The 19,234-nt window shown below is 54.3% G+C and overlaps 1 protein-coding gene across 4 annotated transcripts in view; it reads left to right on the top strand.

Moving 5' to 3' along the window:
• The first annotated feature begins 404 nt into the window (after nucleotides 1–404).
• LOC106749592 (nucleolar protein 4-like) overlaps nucleotides 405–19,234 on the top strand; it is a 76,419-nt gene continuing 57,589 nt past the window's right edge. For all 4 annotated transcript variants that reach the window (XM_014629228.1, XM_014629230.1, XM_014629229.1 and 1 more), the window contains exon 1: nucleotides 405–1,733. In XM_014629228.1, coding sequence (XP_014484714.1) covers nucleotides 1,689–1,733 — 45 coding nt within the window. In that variant the 5' untranslated portion in view covers nucleotides 405–1,688. The remainder of the gene's footprint in view (nucleotides 1,734–19,234) is intronic.

A 19,234-nucleotide genomic window follows, 5' to 3' on the forward strand; every position in this document is an offset into this window, starting at 1 on the left:
GTCGAGGGTCGAGGGGGAGACGGCGAGGGCGCCGGGACGAAGAGCAGAAACGCGAGAGAGAAACGGAGACGAAGAGAGACAGCTACGGCGAGGAAGGGGGTCGAGGGAATGAGGGGGGTTGACGCGCTCGAAGAGGGCCGCTGGGGAGTGAGAGAACGGTGCGGGTCGTCGGAGGAATGGGGGCCTGCGGGGGAGCGGGAGGGACCGGCGGGAGGTGGGGAGGGTGGGTTGACGGCGAGAGAGTGGGGTATGGGTGAAGCGCGGTAGTGTGAGGCTCTCTCTGCCGTGGCGCTGGGGTGAGGCGGTGAGACACCGGAGAGGGAAGCGAGACGGTGGTGGTGGTGACTGTGCGGAGAGGGGAGGAGGTCGTCGCCGCGTCGCCAGTCGGCCAGTTCGCCGTGAGCGTTCGTGCAGTGAGGACGTTCTGTACACTCGTCCACGAGCGGGGAGCAACTTGATTTTTCGCCGCGACGAGACAGAGAACGGACGGTTGCGACGCGTACAGCCGCATCACTCCATCTCGAATACTCGAGACAAGGAGGTGCGCGAGCATTCGGCTCGGTTTTCCGCGGCCGACGGACGATCATCCAACTTGCGAGGACGCGCGAGGGTCGATCGCTCCGAACTTTGCTTTTGTTTTGCTCGTTCGCGCGCGAATTGACAGTCCAAACGTTTCGCCCCATCGATCGGGGGTGGAAGTCCGTTCGGCGACCGAGGTGCTTCCCTATCGGGATGACGCAGAGATCGGACGGGCCAGCTGATCGCCGTACAGTCTCACCGGCTTGACGCGGACTTTGTTCAGCTCTGTTGCGTTGTGCGCGCTTATCGTGACGTGAGAGCAGGAGAGACGGCAACGAGAGAGACAGCTGAGAAGACGTGCGTGAGGAGCGCAGATTGATTGAGGGAGGGAGAGAGGAAGGAAAACAGGTGAGAAAGACCGGACTTTTCGAGTGTCGAGTATTCCCGTCCGCTTGTTTCGGACGCGCGCGGAGTTGTTTTAATTTCGCGCGGCGCCGACACCTGCGGCAACAACTAACTGCGCGCGGGCTTTTATCGCGGAACTTTTGTGGCGCCGCCGTGTGGTGTGGTGTGCGCGGGGGGTGAGCTTAAAGTTCGCGAGCGCAAGGTGGGACGGCGACCGTGCGCGCGCGTGCGGCGTAAGAAAGACAGAGACAGAAACGAAACACGATACTTCGAGAAAGTTTACTGGAACGACGTTCGTTCCCGCTTCTAGAGGGGACATCTCGCTCCCTACGTGTCACGGAAAGTCGTCGGAAGCGAAGGAAGTAGACAAAAGGAGACGACGTGGAACGGGAAGGCAGGAGAGATATAGAGTGAGGAAGGAAGAAAGAAAGAAAGATAGATAAAGAAAGAGAGGGGAGAAAGTACCGCACCGCGTGCACTCATCGCCAACCCTCCCCCCCTCCCCTTCGCCCTTCTTCCTTTGTGTTCACCGATCGTCCCTGGGCCTTCGGGTGGACGCCTATGGCTTGTCAGTAGAGGAGAAAAATAGACGGAAGAACGAAGAGGGTCCGGCAGGTAGAGAAGGAAGAGAAAAGATAGGAGTAGTAGGGACGGAGACAGGAGGAAAGGGTCAGTAGGAGACAGGCCGGACAAGCAGATAGATCGACGAGGTGGACATTTCCCGTGACGAAAGGGAGCAGAAGGAAGACACCGGAGAACTGAATATGTCTGCGAAGCGAAAGTCCACTGCCATCATTCAGCACCATAAGGTGAGTCCGTAATATATACGAGCGCGCGCATACACATACAGACACACACGCAACGTATAGGCGCGTGTACACACGGCCACGTGATATATCGGTACTTCTTCCCGTTGCGTTCCGTCTCTCGCGCGACGAACGAAGCGAACAAGACAGCGCCAAGTTCGACGCTCGGGAAAACGCTTTGACCGATTTATCGGCACGCACACGACGAACTCGAAGCCATCGCGCGAAATAAAACGACTCGAGTTCAAGGTTGAAGTTCAAATTCGCGCGGCAACTGAGTTCAGGTGGAGAGAGAGAGAGAGAGAGAGAGAGAGAGAGAGAGAGAGAGAGAGAGAGAGACAGACACACACACGTTTATCGCGTTGACCTTGACGATGAGTTCGATTTCGTTTCGTCAACGAACATCGCGGAATGGCCATGACAAATTTTCGTCAGCTCTGCGAGAATGACAGAGTGAGAGAGAAAGAGAGAGAGAGAGGGAACGCACGAGAGAGCGAGTTCCAAAAGTCCGAGTACACGGCGCACCGTTCCGGAACTCGTTACTTGCACGCGCAGAACCTAATTTTTTTTTTCGGCGCGCGCTGGAAGACAAACTGCGGAAAAGTTTTAATTGAAAGAGTTGTGTAAATCCCATCGGCGACGGCGACGTTATGATGAGGCCGGAGTGCGACATTCGAAAAATTTTCCCAGTCGAGCCCCCAAAATTTCGTCTTGATTTACTCGCCGTCAAATGGCTCCCCGCTGTGCCCCGGTGACCCGTTATATCTGCATTTTTCCTTCCAGACCATTGTTTTGTACGCATTTAAACCGGAAGCCTCGTGGTCGTGCAAAATAGTAAACGATGCGTGTCTATTCACAGTCAATTCTCGTCACAGGTACTCTCGCATTTTTTAATTGGCCCACGTTCGAAATCGTGATTGATAGAAAAGTAAAATAAACAAACCGGAAACCCCCCCCCCCCGAGATTCTTCGAAAGATTTATATCGCTGAAAAGTGAGATTAGATAATCCGGTTATATCCAGCGCAGAATTAATTAAAAACCCGGACGATTGTGAGAGTAATATGAAAGTTATTATAGCGCTAAGGGGCAACGAAAATTTTTATCCTCGCGATCGCCGAGAAAAGGATAATTTTCTTTTTGCCACGGCAGTTCTATTGCACCACTAAATATGGGGCGGTGCAATAATGCACATATGCCGGCAATAGAAAAACCGCTCACACATTAATGCGCGCGCGCTTGACACGCATATACGCAGAGGTCAGCGATCGCCTCTTTAAGTTTGTCTGGTGTATTATAAGCGAATAATTTCCACTTGCTCGAAATCGCGTCGGGTTTATATATACGCACATCGGCGACCGTCGTGTGAATCTCGCTGACATACATCCGGCGCGAATCGCGCAGTTCGCGGCGCTCGTCGTCAATGACGAACGCAATCGGATCGCACTTATCGCCGGTTTTTTTTCTCCCGCTGCTCGTTCACAGCGACCGCGCCAGATTAGACCTACGTACTATCTGCGCGAAAGATAGATAATCCCCGAATCGCGCTCACGACGAGAGAGAGAGAGAGAGAAAGAGACGCGCTCTCGATTCGCGCGCACGTGCTGACAGCTCGCGACATTTCCGTCGATTAGTCGCCGTGTGCGGTTCCGCTCGGAGGCCCCGAATCTCGCGATATAATTTGCGACTGATTTGACTCTTTTGCGGTGCCGGGCGCGGTAATAATGTCGCGGAATGAGACGATAAGTTCGACTGATCATCCTTGAAATGAGAGACGCGCGATAGAGAATTGTTTGCGGCGATCGTTGTGACTCGCAAAGCGCAACGGACGGGGAGAAAGAGCGTCGTCGTACGATGGTCGTTAAAGAATCGGCGGAGGAGATATTTTAATAATAATTTAATACACCCGATCACGCGCTCACCTCGTAAATACGTTATCTGGGCGGCGATGCGCGAGTGTGACGCACGCACACGCGCGCGGCACACGCACGTACGAGTGCGAAGAAGTGAACTCTCAATTAAATCGAACTCGACGAGCGCGAGGCGCGAGCGATAATACAAAGGAACCGAAGTGTTAAAAAGTCCGAAACACCCGCCGTCATTGTTCCCCGCCGTTAAACTTCGTTCATATCGCCGTGCGTGATTAAAAACGGCGCGTTTATCGGCCGATAAAGGTAAAATCGGCGCAAAAAGGGACCGAAGCGCTCGCGCCGTTGAAACGAATTATAGCGGCAGCGCGCGCGTCTCTTAACAATTTTTCGAACATTCGTCTATGCGATTTTCAGTGTGATAATATAACAGCCGTCGAAACGCGGTTCCGACGAGCGAGTATGCCGATAAAAAAATGCGAACGCGTATCGAACACGCCTCGTTAATTTATCGATCGATGTGTCCGGCGCGGTGTAAATTGCTCACGATGACATCGTCCAAATTATATCCTTCTCTCTCTCTCTCTCTCTCTCTGCTTCTTGTCAACCTCCCATTCCGTTCCTCCTGTTCGTCTCTAATGTTATCGCGCGTTGTACGCTAAAAAAAAATGTCGCAGTCGGACCACCGTGTCGGTGAAGTCGAGCGTCGTCGTCATCTTCGGTGTCGCTCGATAACGAGCGTAACCGCGCGTCCTTTCTCGAAACGCCGTAAAATGGGACTCCATCTTCGCACACGAGGTATTTCTCTCGCGCTGTGCCATTCGGTTTCGCGAATATTTTAATCCCTCCTACGTTTGTCTGTGTCCTCGCGGGACCTCGATTGCACGATAGTATCGAGGAACTCCGGACGGTAGACCCGCTTTTAGCAGACCGTCACGATTACATCACCGATCGGGCCCTGTTATTATCAAATGCCGTCTTCGTGTTGCGGTAACAGCGTTCATGGACGGGCACGCTCGGCGGGAAACGCGGAAAACGCAAACAGGGAAACCTAAATGCGCGGCCGAGGACACGCGACCACGTGTCGACGTTGGGTGTCGGCACTACGTCGGGAATGTGACGAATACGCGGTCGTGTCGCAGTTTCGAAAAACACGAGCCGTCCTCGTTCCTCCCGGAGAGTGCGGTACGCTTTGTTGTCTCATTAAACGTCGATGTGGATTGCACGAGAGGGAGAGAAAGAAAGAAAGAAGACGGAGGATAGATAGAAGATGGATGGGGAAGCGCGCTCATGCTGAAAAACAGTACACGTTAACGACGGTAACGCCAAGAAGCGAAAGCAGAGTGTAAATACTCGCGACTGGTTAGCTCCGACGAGGTTAGATCGATCAGATCAGAATCGAACCGCGAAAGTCGGAGTCGGAGTTGAGGTAGGTTCGGGACGCCTGCGTGCGTCCTTCTTCTCTCTCTCTCTCTCCCCCTCTCTCCTCCGTTTCAGCGCGTTCTCGTCTCTCCTCGTCCTTCCCCTTCTCCAGCAGTCGTTTCACTCGCTCACTCCACCAGCTCGTTCGACTCGTGTTGCTCTACCGTAATCTCTCTCTCTCTCTCTTTCCGCCTCACGGCCTCTCGCCGTCTCTTTCACTCCGACTCCGGCGCTCGAGCCTCTCGTTCTCTCCGTTGCGCCTACGTAGCTACCTCTCGCTCTTTCGCGGTCCAACAGGTTATATTTTTCCAGCGGCATCTCTTCCTCCCCTTTCTCCACCCTCTTCGTTGCTTTCTCTTTTTTACCCTCTTTGTTTTTCGGTCTCTATTCACCTCGTCTCGATCCACGCAGCCGTCCTCTTTCCGTCGTGGCACATGTTTCCGTTTCGTCGCTGCCGTCGTGTCGTCGTTGTCGGCGGCGACATTCCAACGCCACGTTGGCCTGATGGTGAAATCTTTTTTTTTCCCCCTCGAGATGCCGACCCACCGGCGGATTTTAATCCTCCGACCGTATCCGGGTGTTTTTCGAACCGGCCCCGAAACGAGCGCGAAGAATTCCCGCGATGTTACGACATTCGTCTCGGACAAATCACTTCCTATTATTAAGGATACGATAAGGCTACTATGTTACACGATAAGGATGCGATAAGGACACGGTAAATGCAGGAGGCATTAGTGCGTGTGAATATGCATAATAGGCTGGTCACGAAGCGGCGTTGAAGAACGGACCGTTGATAGGACTGAAACGGCGCGATGTACACGGGCTTCTCCGGGCGGCCTTCCTCACGAGTAATTTTCGGCAAACTTTCGCGGCAACTGTCGCAGCTTACACCGCCGGATGCGGCCCTCCTGGCGGAGCTTCAACGTGGCGAGGATAATTAACGGCGTAATTAAAGCTCGCGTTGCTTATATTTATTTTTCATTCTATTAAATTGCGACAAATGATTTAAGCGACCGGGGGCGGCCGTCTGCACACGCGAGCAAACACGACTTTACGGAGCAAGAGTAAATATTGTATCGCAAAAGTGCGGCGGATTGGGAGGAGGGGGAAGGGGCGATAGCAGAGCTGGGGGATGAGGCGGCGGCGGGTAGGGGCGTTAATTCGTTAAAAGCATTCCGGCGACAAGTATTTTCGCGTTCTCTTTTTTCTTTTTTTAATCAGTATAAGTGCACGCGCGCGCTCCGTCCCTCGCTAATCTAGCCCCCCGACCATTTTCGCGTTCGCCGCGGCCGGCCTGCATGAAACACCGCACGAGCCGCCGCAATAATCACGTTATAATTCGCGTCGAATAGCGGCTATCAAATTAAACGCTTCTTGGACCGGGGCGATGTGTGTATTATCGGGCGAAACCGAAGATCGCTCAATCTCCATTATTATTCGCACATGTTATAACATCCGCGCTGTTTGTCAAACGTGACATCCGAACGCCGATCGATCCGCTTTTTCGGGGCGGCGCGGCGCGGAGAAATTGCTCATCGAGAAATAAAACGATGATATGTTTACACGTGACTCCGCGGAGTGTCGCGCGCGATAAACGAAAAAGGAAAAAAAAAAATAAAAATAAAAATACTTCCTCGAAAGAGAGAAAGAAAAAGAGAGGAAAGGGAAAAGTTCGCGATCGCACGGTGCCAACTTCCGACGTCTGAGATCAGGAATTCGCAAGTTCGTATCGGGACTCTTCATCGATTGCGCGTAATTGATCCACTTCTCGCCGAGCAGCGCCTCCGCGAAATATGGACCAGTGCGTTTTACGATAATGCGGGACAGAGATAGGTATATATACAGTACGCGAGAGAGAGAGAGAGAGATCGCGCAACCTCCTGTGAATTCGCTTTCTCGCAGCCGTGCGCGCACGGAAGGCACGTGGAATCCTGGAAGTGAGCGTTAATGAGGCGTGCGATTCTCTCGTTAAGGGACTAAATTACGGGACGCGGCGAGCCAGTCTCGTCCGGTGGAAGGCCCGAGGGCCCGGCGACGTGAGGCGCTTTCGCGCGTAACGGTAATCTCGTCGATCGTAAGGGGGGCCCATCGATGTTTACGCGCGATCCAGATATCGGCGGTCCTCTCTCCTCCTCTTCTTCCTCCTCACTCACGCGTCGCAACGACCCTTCCCTCCGCTCCGGGCGAGTTAAGGAGTCGATTTCTCCTTCGACGGGAGGGAGGGAGGGAAATTAGAATTTCTCTTCGGTCTCGGCGCGAACGGTGCCGGGGAAATATTTGATCAGCGATAGCGCTAATGTCGACGATGACTATCGTTCGCGCTTCTTCTGTGGAGCTGTCTCCGGGAAGGGCTTTCAACGACGTCCGAACGTCGCGGTTCCGAATGGGGGATGTCGGGCTCGACGGCGTCTCGGCGAAATTAATGTCGCCATTGTTGCAGCATTGTCGGCGAATAATGACGCCGCGGTATACAAATTGTGTTTTCATATAACGCACAATTATATCGCAATTACGCGGCGTTATAATAAATCGCCATTGAAATCGGCGAAGGTAATTACTAATTACGAAGGTTGTCCGGGGTTTTGTATTATGCCCGGGCGTCCCCGCTCTCTTTTCGCAATTAATTGAAGCGTGTATCGACGTGATCACGGGCAAAAGGCAGTATCGGAATGATGCGTGCTCGCCGGAACGTTCTCTCTCTCGCGGCACGCTCGGACGGCTACCTCCGATTCGCGTCGGAGAATCCGACTGTGTGAACGCCGCCAGGATCCTTCTTCGAAGATTCCTTTCCTTCTCCGATTTATTTCCCGGCTTTTGGCTTATCGGGGGGACGAGCGATGTTTCATCGCGCGCCGGGATGGCCACCAAGCGTTTTCGGGAAGCGAGCTAACGACGCCTCGAGGCTTTCAGCCGTTGTTTCCCCATCTGGTTGAATGGACGATTTCGTAGGAAGTGCGCAGCGGGAGAAAAAAAGACCATTACTTTTCGCACGCCGAGAGCGGCGCGCATCCTCTTCAGAGTTGGTCCCGTCGCAAATATGCAGTCCCACCGTGCAAATACCTCTCCTTTGGAGTCGGAAAGGAGACAGGGGCTCTATACGTGCCCTAAGCTTCGGCGACTGCCGGAGAAGCGGCCGAGGGGGGAAGGAGGTGTTTCGCCGTAGGGTGCCGCAAGGCAACTTGCCACCGCCAGAGTGAAGGGGCCGGGTTATGGATTTTCCATAAGTTCAGCAGGTATGCGCTGCCTAAAAGTGTGAGCCAGTGCGCTAGCCGAAGGACAGGAAGAGGGACAGAAGCGGGGAAGGAAAAGAGCGTCGGGTCGCGGAGGGGGGAGGGAGGGGAGAGAAAGAGATAGAGCAGGTAGAGACGGTGAACGCGAGAGGAGGGAAGAAAGAAAAAAAAGGAAAGGAAGCAGGCTCCTCTTTCACCCCGTTTCCAGCGGCTACCCAACGGTACACATCGCCCCCACCTCCCGCTTGAAAATCTACCGTCTGCCTGGCTGCGCGAACCCCCCGGTGTAGAGCGCATTCTAAATATATATGATCCGGGGTCCCGAAAATCCGTCGCAGCATGTTTTGAGCACGTTTCTTCATCGGAACCTTCCACAAACCCTCGTCCCGCGCGTCCCCCTAGGGATGGTCACCGCTCATCTCTTTTTTTCCCTTCCTCCCCCCCCCCCCNCGAAAGAAAATTAGGAAGTTCAACCTGACCGTGAAAGAAACATGGAAAACGCGACGGTTTGGAGGCTCGAACTTCGGAGTTTACCTCGTCCATCTGGTTTTACGAGTTTCCGGCTTTGTGGGCCATCTTATCGAAGGTGTCGTTTTGTCAGAGGCACAATTTATTTTCCCCGACTCTCGGAGAACGGTACTTTCGAGTGCGCAGCGGGCGAGGACGGCACCACCTTTCACCTCGCTTTTCGCTAGCAGTTTTGTTCTCTCGGAAACGGCGAGCTCTCCCAGGAGCCGACCGTCCGGCACCTGAGCGTCGGGCGTGTAACGACGTCACCCTCGTCCTCCCGCGGCTGCGGGACGCAACCCCGAAAATGGTGCGCTCCAAAAGTGCATTCCGCGGTAATGCACTGGGCTCTCCGAACCACGCCCCCACGTCCTTCCTGCCTTCATGGCCACGGCGTTTCTCTCGTTTCTCCCAGCTCACGTTCCGAGATCGCGCCCGTACACCCACCCCTGCCACCCGCGCGCGCGCGCCTGCGAGAGAGAGAGACAGAGCGTGCTTTCTTTGTACGGTTATTTTTATCTTTTCCTTCGCGAAGCCGAGAAGGAGGAGCAGGAGGAAAAGAACAGTCCGATATTACCGAGCCCGAAACCGACGGCACGGCGCGAGAGAACGGCGCAAGGGAAATATTTATGGGCACGCGGTCGATAAAATTACGGGCGAATTTACACGCCCGGTGGTGGTGCTCGCTCTTTGCCAAATTTTCGTTGCCTTTAAACGAGCATGGAGTTTTATTACCGCGCTCCGACGGACAATGCCGCGGCGGGGACGAGGAAGCTCGCCGTGTCAAGGATCATGGACTCGGGGCGCGCACGCGAGAGAGAAAGAGAGAGAGAGAGAGAGAGAGGGGGGACTTTCAGCGCGTATTGTAATTAGCGACGATCTGCGCTCTAAGTGGGACGCGTATTCAACCGTTACTCCTCGATGTGTCCGCGTCTCCCGGAATCGCGAACAATATTCATTAGAGTCTTTTCTCTCGTGGCTAGCGGTCGCTTTCATCCCACGTCTAACATTGAGCATTAATTCATCGTGACATCGAACTCTCCCGCGCGGTTCCCCCACCTCGACCAGCCTCCTCGCGTCCTCGCATTCTCCCAGCGTTATTTTTTATTCAAGTCCATTTACGCGTTTTTCCCTTTATTTCGTCCGACGTCGGTGCGTACTCAGAGAGAGAGAGAGAGAGAGAGAGCTACTCGAAACTTATCGAAGAAAGTCCGCCGTTGAAGTCATATACATGCGCACACATGTACGGTACGTACGTACGTCGCAAGATCGACAGTCGACTAGGTACCAGGCATCTGGTACCGCATTAAAATCGCGGAGAGGGCCGTGTAATCAACAGCGAGGCGTCCGGATTGTTCTCTCGCTCGCTTGCGCTCTCCACGCTTCTCTCTCGCTTCCCAATCGACCGACCGAGCCAGCCAGCCAACCAACCGGGAATCACGTGCCGCGACACGAATCGGAGGAAATGGAATTTCCTACCAAGTCGTCGCAGGCCGGGCGGGCAGCTTGATGATGGGCTTATCGACGTCGCCGACCGTTCGTTCGTTCGTTCCTGCGTACGTTCGTCCATCGTTCGTTCGTCACCGTTTTACACGGGCTCACTTACTCACGCACGTATGCACACGCGCGCCTCGCGCTGTGTTGGACGGTAGGCGTGTGTTGATAGCGAGGTGATGTTTGTTGCTAGCCGCCGGGTGATTCAGGGAGCCATCCGTGTCAAGGTACACCGCATCGACGAACGGACGTCCACATGCAACGTTCTGTACTCTTTTTGCGACCGTCACGTGTGCACACAGGAGGACCGTATGCACACGGAGGCGCGCGAGAGCGCGCGCACACACGCGTCGCTCTTCGCGGAGCGGAATCGCCGGAGAAACAGGGAGAGGAGATGAGGAGAGGACGGAGGAGGAAAGAGGGGCCCGAGTGATAGCCGGAGGGAGAGAGAGAGAGAGAAAGAGGGGACGATAAAAAAGGAGAAGAAGCCGCGGATGCGCTCGTGTGCTTTTTATCGTCCCCTCTTTCTCTCTCTCTCTCTCTCCCTCCGGCTATCACTCGGGCCCCTCTTTCCTCCTCCNGATGCGCGTGTGTGCGTATCGCGAGCGTACAGTTCGCTCACGACCGGCGAACACTACCTCCGTTATGCGACGCGCGATTACGTACTTTCGCGATTTCGCTTAACCCGCAAACGACTCCTGAACGGGTCGGGACGATTTGAATCCGGTGTCTCGCAGTGAAGCGCGGGCGCGATCGAACGAGCGGGTGAACGAGCGAGAACGCGCGCGCTTAATAACGCCGCTCTACGATCTCTATCCGGTCCGCTTTCGGTTTACGTATCGATCCAATCAGACGCGATTCGCCCCGACGAAACGCCCGTCGTCTCTCGGCTCTTGGCGACGTCGCACCGCGGTCTCGCGATAATTCGCACGTCCGTCGTCCGGGCGGAATCACGTGACCCCACTTCCACGCCACGGTCATACGCGGAGAGATTTGACGGAGAGAGAGAGAGAGAGAGAGAGACGTCGGTTGGATTTTATTCTCTCTTCGAAACGGTCTCGATTTGTCATAGCGACGTGATCTCCCTGCCCGCTCCATTCTAAAATTAGCTTATGCGCGTGTGTAATCGGTGGTCGGTGAAATCGTATCGAACGTTCCGGCCGAAGGATGATAAAATTTCCTTATCTCAGGAAGAGCCTCTCGGGCTCATCTTCTCGAGCATGTCTTTACCTAACTACGACGGTAGCTGCGAGTAAACAGTCGTTAGGCCGCTTTGGCTGCTTAAAAGGTTCACAACACAAAAAGGACTGTGCTCGAGCCTTTTCTCAGTTTACAGTTTTCTGATTTTTCCACATAAACATATTTGGAAATATGGGCCTTCTCTTTGAAACGGCACCGATTGTTTGGAATCCTCGGGATAAGAGCCGAACAATAATCTGAACGGTTAATACCTCTTACCTAAGTTCATAGAGATATCCACGTCACAAAACCGACTTCTGGGATCTTACTGGAGAAATTTTTTTTCTTTCGAAGACAACGATGTCACTGGTAACCTCAGGATCATCGAGCACGATGACTTTTCAGGATCGCTTACGAGGAAATCGACAGCAAACAAAATACCAATTGTGTTTCGTCAAGTTATAAGGTAGCGATGTCGAAACAGAATCGGGGAAGAAAGTGGCCACAAGTGTCCGTGAAAATCCGTTTTGTCACGTTTGCGGCTAATAATTGATGGATTGTGTGTCTGCCGGCGCCTGTGAAATTGTCAGGTTAAGGTTGGATTAGGCGGGCGACAACAGCATTCGTATAATAGAATATCTTCAGCGCCGAAAATGCTGACGGAATGAAAAATACATAGCGCCGACTTTCGGGACTTTATTATATCGTCGCGAGAAGACGAAGGACGAAGGACCGAGCCCCTCTGATTTAATTCGCGTCGCTCCACGAAAAACTTCGGGGGCCGCCGCAGGGTGTCGGTCGGGCGATCGTCAAATAAACATGGAGGACAAATCAGGTACGAATTTCCCGTCTCGACGGGACGAGAGAAGACGTACGCCGGCCCAGGTATAATCACGCTCGAACTGCGGCGTTACGTTCTTCGTCGTTACGGCGCGTCCGACCTCAACCGGGAGGCGCACAGACTGGCGGTCCTATAAATTTCATGCCCTTCCAGCCCCCCCCCCGCCCCCTCGTCCCGCCGCGCGCTGCCAATCAAGCGCGCTCGCGGATCGCGCGCGCGACGTGAAAGTTTCACTCGTGATTATCCGCTCCGGAGTCAATTAGCGGCGAGTGAATTCGTTTATCGTCGGGTAATCCGCGGTCCCGGACCTGGGCTAAGCGAAGGGCTCTTGGGTGTGCGAGGTTGCGCGCGCGCGAACGAACGAGCCGGCGAGCGCGCCCGTGTTGGAAGTTAATTCCGACTAATCGACGTAGGTTCGTACTTCGTCGCTAAGGGTGGAGGAGCCGATCCAAAGATAGGCACGAAGTCAGGGATCTCTGGTATCTCTTCACCCTGCTCCCTCTTGTTTCCTCCTCCCTCACTCCCGCTTCGCTCGCTCACCTTCGCCCCCTTCCTCCGTCGTTCTCCTTTCGTTCGCCTTCTCCTCCCGGCGTCGTAGCTTCTCCCTTCGCCTGCCGCATCTCCGCCTCGGCTTGACTCCCCGACCGTAATTAAATCTGTCCCTGAAAATATCCAGAACCCCAGTCGACCGGATTCGCCGATTACCCCGAAAATTGACGATCGTCTGAATTGAGACCGGATGCGACGCTCCGCTGGTAATTATACCCAGCCTCGTGGATTTTCATTATTCATGTGCGTAGGTACGCGAGGTAGTGCCTCGAGGTTGCCTCCCGCCACCTCGGAATGCAACGGGCGAGTCGAAGTAAGTAACTGAGACGAGCCGCGGAATTAGCCGCGAACACGTCTGGATTCGGAGAATTTCCAACCCTTTCCAACCCTTCTCCCGCCGTCCCCCCGAGCTCTCACGACCTATCCCAAACCTGCTAATTGACGGGAAAGACGATGTCTCTCGTCGTGCAACGCCGGTTTCGATATTTTCACAAGTAGCAGCGCGCACTGAAAGTGCAACCTGCGCGCAGGCGGATAGCTCTCTCGCGTTTTCGCGATCGATAATTGAAGTCGAAGCGAGAGACGCGATCAAGTCGCGCGGATCGTCGCCAGGTGGTAAAACGTCGGCATGTTTAATTTATGAGTTATAGGTGAGACACGCGCGGGAGGGGGAGGGGAGAAACGCGCGTCGAGTTTTTGAGCGACTTTTCAACGCGCGACGAGGGGAACGGGGTGAAGTTTCTTTCTCGCGTCCGCGAAAGAAACGTAACCGATAAGAGGGAATCGATGCGGTGCGAGTTAAACGCCGCGGCGGCGCGTAATGATCGCACTTTGCGCGACATTGTCCATTTCGTCTGACAGCTCATGCTGCGCAAAAGTGCCCGCCGCGGAGGAGGAGGAGGCGTCGACGAGAACGGCGACCGGCTGGCCGGTTCGCAACTTGCCACCCGGTACTAACGCCCAGACGCGCGTATATATANCATTCGTGTATATATGTGTTCGTGTGCGTATATATGCGCATATACCTGTCCGTTTCCGAACAAGAGAGCACACATAGGGGGTTGGCGGTGGCAGGCTACATTGGGGGTTGCGGTGTCAATAATACATCGCGCTATTCGTATATAGGTGACTCTCGCTGGCGTTGCTATGAAAGACGCTCGAGTTTGAACAAGAGAGAGAGAGAGAAAGAAAGAGAGAGAAAGAGAAGGAGGATGATAGGAGGGATAAGAGGGCAGAAGAAGAGAAGGAAATTAAACAATTCGAGGATACGAGGGGCTTAAAAGACTCTATATTTGCTATACACACGCACAAATCTCGCGAAATGTAACGACATCGGATCATTTTGTTTTATCTACGCGCTCCCTCTTCACTTTTGCGGTGGCGAGGAGCTGAAAATTGTCCGGCAAAATTGTTACCGCCGGGAGCGAGAAGCGATTGCAAACGATCGAATCGCGTTACCTCCGAGTACAAGCGTGTAATTCCGCGTTCCTCGTCGCATTAATGATCGGCACGATTATTCGCGCGCGATAAGATTACGAATCGCGGTCACAGTCGCGCGCACGACGCGATCCCCCGCGCTCCGGGCGAGCCTTTCTTTCCTCGGACGGAGAGCCGCTTCCGACACGCTTCTGTAGCGAATTCGACACGGTGCTTCTCTTTCTCGTTCCCCGGCGAGCGTAAGTTCGCCGACTTCCACCGTTCCGCCGTTCGTAGCCATCGCGTCGCGTCTCTTCCTCGTGACTACTCGCGCTGGTCGAGTTTGCGGTCTCCTCTCTCTCTCTCTCTCTCACAGCCGACCGACCGACCAGCCCACCCACCCACCTACCCACCGGTCGTCACACACGTACGCTCACGTATGTCCGTTCAGACGGGCCTCCGCGGTACATATATTAGCACGTACACCGTATATGCGTGCACGTTGCCCACGATCGTATACAGGCACGCGCAGGCCCCCGCGTGTGATATATGCCTCGGCTGTACGTGGCGCTTGAGTGGAGTTGTGGTGGACGGGTGGGTGGCTCGTGTGGGCGGGTGGACGATAGTTTATTCAGCGGATTATTGACGGGTGGTGTGTTCGGGCTCTACGTGGCTACGTACGGCACACTCAAAATAGCCCCCGGTCAACCCCTGGCGATGGCATTTCAAAATATCGACCTTTTCGAATTTATCCGCGTAACACGACACGCTACGATACCGCGCGGTGCACCGGTCACGTCGTCGCCACCGACGGCGATACGCGCGACTCCGCGGGAACTGACTCCGATCGCGCCGCTAATGATGACAGCGCGCGTTCGTCCCGCTCTGCCCCCTTTTTAACCGATCGACAGGCGTTTCCTGGCCCGTCCTGCTTCGAGGAACGAGCCGGGTGGTCGCTCGGTATTCCAGGATACTCGCGAGATATTCGCGAGAATTTTCCCACGAGCGACTTCGTATTTAGAATATCAAATCAGTTTCAAAAACACGCGCGCCCGCCGTGTGACGGCTCAAGTATGGATCACCTGTCCGCCCGGTGGAAACGAGAAATGAATATGGACACGGGACACGGTCCCCCTCCCGTTGCTTCAAAACTTAACAGCGTGCTGTGACATTTTCTCGACACGGTATTCCTTTAGAGGAAAAAAAAAAAAGAGGAAACGGCGGGAAAAGAGGGAGGGGTAAGGGGGAAAAGAGAGGGAGAAACGACGCGCGGGTCGTAGGGTCGGGAAATAAAGACGGCGCGATACGCAACGCGCGGGATAATTAATTTCACAGCGCGCGGATGGGAGAGCAAACGCCGGCGAGTGTCTAGTTACGGGTACCTACTGGCCTCCCTTCCCTCCCTCCCTCCCGCTCGCCCCCACCTTGCTCCTACCGTCTCATGTACACGTACGAAACGCGTGCACGCGTTTACTCGTGTACTCGCGTGATATCTCGCATTATCAAGGTGAGCCGACCGCCGTCGTAACGGAGAGGAGGGGGCGAGAGAGAAAAAGAAAGAGAGAGAGAGAGAGAGAGGGAAAAAGCGACGCGAACGTTTCTTTCTTTTTTTTTTTCCTTTCATCCGGCCGGTGCGTTGTGGCATACGCACACGCGTGCGCGAGTACGAGTTACCACGTACGTGTGCGGAGCGACGCGTCGCGATCGGGAGACCCACGCGCACACACACACACACACATGTGCACGCGAGAATTTACACTCGCGAGCGCGTACCGCCGAGTTGATAGGGATGGCCGTGTGGGTCCGCGTAATTGCCGGCAGCGAGGCGCGGTGTTACAGACCACTTCCGGTTCACGTATCCGCTCCTGCAAACACCTTCCTTTTGCTCGAAGTGCATCCGAAGCGAGCGCACGGCGCTCGCGATTTTTCGATGCGCACGAGCGCGACGGTGTGACAGCGGTGCTCTTTTAAACTATCTCATAAAAGGATCTGGCGCGCGCGCGTCTATTGAGCTGCGTCTCTGCGATCTGTAGTCGCTCGCCAAACGTGGCTGATTTTATTATTATTATTATCATATCATCAGCGGTTTTATTATTATTATTATTATTATTATCATATTTCCGATTTCGCATATATTATTTTATTTACGTTACCTTCGATTTTTATGCTCACCGAGATGATTCCGACGAAGTTACAAGCGCGAAATTTCTTTCTCTCACAATCGAAGAGCTGCGATCGAGCGGGGAGATCGCTCGATCTATTCGCGCGCCGAAAGGACTCGGATCCTTGCATCGCTCGGGGTCGATTCCCGGATCCTTCGAATCCTCTCGGAGCGTCCTCGCGTGCACCTTTCGGCCGCTCGGATCGCGCGGAGTGACGCGTAAAGTCCGGCAGATCCGCGGGACGTGTGCACGGTATGCGCGCGCGTACGTGTGTGTTTACGACGCGCACATAAACGTGCGACAATGTGCGCGCGACCGTGCGGAGAAACGTGGAAGAGAGCTAACTGCACGGCGAGGCGAGGTCGCCTCGCGCGAATCGATGGCTAATAGCCTTCCCGGCTGTAATTAATGCAACAAGTTGATACCTAACACTTATCTACGGGTACGTTGCCGCGGCTTTAACGGTTAACCCACGACGAGTTTCCGAACGAGTATAGCGTGTATATAGCCCACGGTACACACAATGACGGGGGTAAGGGGACGACGGCAACCCCTCGCGCCACGAGCGATTTATCAAATTGTTTTATCTTCCCCTGCGCATACCGCGAGCTCTCTCTCCTCGTGGATGGCAGCAGCGGATAGGACGTCACTACCAGTAGAGAGGACAGAGAGACACGAGCAAAAAAAGAAGAGAGCTTGAGAGGGAGGGAGTGAGAAAGGGTGAGGCGGGTGAAGGGACGGATGGGAGGCGGAGGGAGAAAAAAAAAGCGGAAGGTGTTCGCGGAAGTACGCGGAAAACGAATATGTTTTTTGCAAACTCAATAAAAACGGCCGCATTTCTCTCTCTCTCTCTCTCTCCCACCCTCCCCCTCTCTCACGTTCGCCTCTCGTGATTTTTTCCCAGCTGCGCAGAATTGGAAAATATTCGCTACGGTATTTCGACACGGGCTTCCCCCTCGCAGCATAGTTATGGCTGCGCGCTTTAATTGATATTACATATCGCGCGCGTTGAAATTTACCGGCGATAACTGCCCGTTCATCCGACATATGTACGTCCGACTGCATACCGACGTGCGGGCGGGCGCGCCACGCTAAAATTGCGTAACTAAAACGAAAAAAACGCAGGCGGCGGTAGCGGGAAAAAAAGGGCAACGGGTCGTCAAAAGCGCGTATCCGATCCGAACGCGGGCTCTTAAGGAGCAGCCGAGCGCGGTCGAGCGCGATTAATCGCGACATTTATATTCCTATTCATATTCATAATCGCGTTAGCGTCTTTGCGAAAGACGTTACGCGCGACTATCTTACGCGAAAGAACGATAATGTGATCGGTGTATCCTGGAAACGTGGACGGCATCGCTCCTTGTAATTCTCCGCAATATCGATGTATTCTGCGAATGCTCCCGATCAATTCTGGAAATATTCGCTTCCATCGTCTCCGTGACGCGCGTGTCATCCGAAAATTTGAAGGGAAGAACGAATGTCCTACCGGTGGTGATTTAATTTGCCATCGAATTCCCGGTCGTCCAATGTCCGACGCAGTCGCGACTTCGCGCCGCATCTGGCGTATTCTCGTCCGCGGGCTCCGGAAGGCGTCACGACGCTTTCAAGACGGTTGTCATACTTCGAGGACAAGCGTCACACCTCAAATTAAATAAATTCCACACGTCCTCGACTCTCTTACGGCTCCGAAGGTTATCTCTTCGTGGTTGAATATACACATTAACACGTGTACACTTGTACACTTTGCATCTTCGTTCTGCTCTATTTTTACTGTTATTTATTTATATTGTTTACTTAGTGTTGAATTTCTTCGCGCGATTTCCGCGAATGCGATGTCGCAATAAGCGCGACCGCGAGATCGGCGAGAGCTTCGTTCGGAAAAGGAGGCGGAAAAAGAGAAGAAACGGGGGAAAAAATCGCCGTCCAAAGTCAAATTTTATTTGGCGCCGCCGTCTCTGCGAGAGCGCGCCGACGAACGTCGTCTTGAAAGCGCGCCAAGCGGATGTTAAATACTCGTTCGAGGCGGAGTTCCCCGGCGGAGCCGAGAGTCCGCGTTGCAGCCCTTCCCCGTTGCGTCATGCCGGATGCAAAGAGGATTTGGGAACACCTATAGACCTGGGTGGGCTAACGCCGGATTTGGCAGGACCCGCCGACGCCCCTTATCCAAGCACGGCCATAAAAGCGACCCCGCCGCCGCAACCCCCGAAAACTCTACGGACACACAATTAGCCGGTCGCCGGTATACTCACGAACGCCGCGGCCAATTCTTAAGGACCCACCCGTCGGGCATTAAATGCAAGCCCCCTTTTCGCGGTGGCTTGAAAGAAGCGAGGGGGAAAGTGGGAAAGAGCTGGTGGGAAAAGGGACGAGGCGCGCGGAAGAGGCGGAAAGGTTTCAGCCACCCTAAATGGGACTTGGCGCAAACTTTCTGGCAGGGACTCGTTCGCGTCTTTTGCACATGCGAGTGCACCTGCAGCTGCTGCGACCGGAGTAGTCGACAGTCGGGCTGGGAAGAAAGGGAGGGGGCGTGGGACGCCGTCGCGGGTTGGGAAAAGAGCGTCGGGAAAAGTAACGAGAGCCGAGGGGGGGTAGGTCGTCGGTATAATTACCGTTAATTGAATTCTTAGAGTCGCTCCTCTCCCTCTCTCTCACCCTCGACCGATCTCCCCGCCTAGATGTGCGACGAAGACCCGAGGGAGTTTTCAGGTTTCCAGGTTATTAAAGGGAGTACGTGTGGAGAGCGACGCTTCGTTGTCGCGCACGGCCCTCCTCGCGGTAGATACTTCCTCCTCCTTTCGATCTCTCGAAATTCCCCCCCCCCCCCCCCCGGCGAATCCG

Source organism: Dinoponera quadriceps, unplaced genomic scaffold (assembly GCF_001313825.1).
Source record: "Dinoponera quadriceps isolate SergipeBrazil2010 unplaced genomic scaffold, ASM131382v1 scaffold4009, whole genome shotgun sequence".
Taxonomy (NCBI): domain Eukaryota; kingdom Metazoa; phylum Arthropoda; class Insecta; order Hymenoptera; family Formicidae; genus Dinoponera; species Dinoponera quadriceps.